Source organism: Trichosurus vulpecula, chromosome 6 (genome assembly GCF_011100635.1).
Source record: "Trichosurus vulpecula isolate mTriVul1 chromosome 6, mTriVul1.pri, whole genome shotgun sequence".
NCBI lineage: Eukaryota > Metazoa > Chordata > Mammalia > Diprotodontia > Phalangeridae > Trichosurus > Trichosurus vulpecula.
Genome location: NC_050578.1, coordinates 267,118,017 through 267,120,575, shown reverse-complemented (window position 1 = coordinate 267,120,575; position 2,559 = coordinate 267,118,017). Strand labels below are relative to the sequence as shown.

At 37.7% G+C, this 2,559-nt stretch overlaps 1 protein-coding gene across 1 annotated transcript; it reads right to left on the bottom strand.

Moving 5' to 3' along the window:
* Window positions 1-1,330: 1,330 nt before the first annotated feature.
* LOC118855140 (olfactory receptor 5B12-like) lies at window positions 1,331-2,287 on the bottom strand. Its single transcript, XM_036765242.1, has one exon. It carries the CDS (start codon window positions 2,285-2,287, stop codon window positions 1,331-1,333), a length of 957 nt encoding a protein of 318 aa, XP_036621137.1.
* Between the last annotated feature and the right edge of the window lie 272 nt (window positions 2,288-2,559).

Genomic DNA, 2,559 nt, shown 5'->3' with positions numbered 1-2,559 from the left:
CTGTGACCAGGTTGACTAATCTATCTGCAAGGTCAGGAACAGTTCACAGATTTGAGTATTTGTGCCTGGACTTTAGGCAATAGGGATAGGGAAATTAAAATATTACAAATTTTTACATATTGGGGCTACACAATTAAGTCTACATTTGATATACATATATTGATTCTAGTGATTTTCTATCAATAATTTATAAATAATACAAAATAAATTAGGTATCAATTTTCCATTCCTCTTTACTCCTAAAAAGAGTTGTTCCTAGAATATTAACTTACTTGCTAATAGTATACTATGTAGCTAAGTTCCTCCTAGTATTGTCATGATGGCTCTCCATCTCCTATAATTCAAGTTACCAAATAATAGATAACCTTTATTTCATCCCACAGAAACATCAAATGATGCTTTTAAAAAAATCTCAAATTAACCCCCATTCAGACATCCAAACACATAAAGCACTGAAGAACCTGCTAGATAGAATGCAATTGATACTGAGTTTTGCATCAGGATACTACAATTATACTACTGTAAAGTACTTCTGCCCTACAGTATCAAAGTTCTTCCCAGACTCTAAGGACAATGCTGTGGTTTGTATTCCTTCCTAAAGGCAGTCATAACCTAATAGAGGGCCGGAGTCAGCTCTAAGTGGCTCACAGTGATCATTGAATCCTGAGTGGGAATATTAAGATCACATAAATAATAAATTGTACAAATCAGGACTTACTTTATTGTTTTGTTGATGATCTAGACTTTAGGAAGTGAGGAGAAAATAAGGTGGACTAAATTTCAAAGTACTCCATGGATACATATTTTTTCCAATAGAGCTGGTTCTAAAGCATTTAACAGTACATCTCTCATTTAGGAGATAGCAAATAAGCAATGTCATTAACATCAAAGCTACACTTTCCAAGAAACATGATGGATTTTATCTCCAAGTATTAAGCTGTTCACGAATGATGGAACTTCCTCTTCCTAGAAGGATAGCAGCCAAAGGCAATATATTGCATTTAGATGCGTGTGTGTGTGTGTGGGTAGACATAAACACACATCATTCATTCCACACAGAAATCTGATAAGATAGGGGATACTATTAAGGTCCTTTAAACATAAGGAAACTTGCTGAGAATTTAAGTGATTTACCAAAGTTTATACCACATGAAAGCATCTGAGACAGAATTTAAATTCATGGCATTCCTAAGTCTCCAAGTCTATGACATTTTCTACTATGTGATGTTTCCTCTGAAAAAGTTCAAATTACACTTCTCTGTGCATAATAAAAAGTACTGGATTGGGGGCCGAAACCCAGAGTGGGGAAAGTACAGATTCAATTTTCCCTCTAAGAAAAAAAATGATCCAGTTGAAGTCGTTGTCCCTTTACAGCTTTCCTGAAAGCATTCATGACATCTTTGTTCCTCAGACTGTAGACCAGAGGGTTCAACATGGGGATGATCATGGTGTAGAACACTGACACCATTTTGTCTGAGTCCACTGAATGTCTTGAAGTGGGTTGGAAGTACATGAAGATGATTGTCCCATAAAATATGGACACTACTATGAGATGCGAAACACAGGTGGAGAAGGCTTTCTGGCGGCCTTCAGCAGAACGGATGTTCAGAATGGTGATGAAGATTAACATGTAAGAGGTAAAGATAACAAGAAATGGGAAAAAGCCATTGAGTAACACTATGATAAAGATGACTGACTGAATCAGTTGAATATCAGAGCATGAGAGAACTAGGAGAGGAAGAATGTCACAGAAGAAATGATGGACCACATTGGATTTACAGAAGGAAAGGCTAAATGTGTTTCCTGTGAGTATGGAGGAGGTTAGAAAACCACAGACTTGAGACCCACTGGTGAGAAATGAACATACTGTTGAAGTCATGGTAGTGGTGTAATGTAAGGGCTTACACACAGCTGCATGACGATCATAAGCCATGGAGGCTAAGAGAAAACTTTCAGTATTAGCAAAGGCCACAACAAAGAACAACTGTGTAGCACATCCATTGTAAGAAATGATTTTTTTGCCTGTGAGCAGTCCAGCCATCACCTTGGGAGTAATACTTGAAGAGTAGCCAAAATCCACCAGAGAGAGGTTACTGAGGAAAAAGTACATGGGGGTGTGGAGGTGGGAATCCCAGGAGATCAGAGCTACTATCCCCAGATTCCCTACAAGGGTGATGAGGTAGATGAAGGTGAACATGATGAAGAGAAGAACCTGAAGCTCTGGGGCATCTGTTAATCCTATGAGTCTGAACTCATTCACTTCAGATCTGTTCTCCATAGAAGTCATTTGCGAATGTTGTCATTCACCTGCAACAAAAGAGTAAACATCAGAAAAATCTATCCTATGTGATGAATGACTGCAAGAGACAAACCATGTTCAGAGACTTATTTTATGTGTGGGGCAGAAATAAGGAATTAAGGGACACAGAGCATGTAAGCATTAGTCATAGCAATTACTCTATGTCCCCAAAATTCATTGATCCAGTTTCTTAAAGAGTCCCTTGTGTATTAGTTACTGCCTATTTTCTATTACAAACTTAGTCTCCAAAATAGCATTTC

Excerpts from the sequence above, each read along its gene's own strand:
- LOC118855140 (XM_036765242.1), bottom strand. The coding sequence starts at position 2,287 with ATGACTTCTATGGAGAACAGATCTGAAGTGAATGAGTTCAGACTCATA.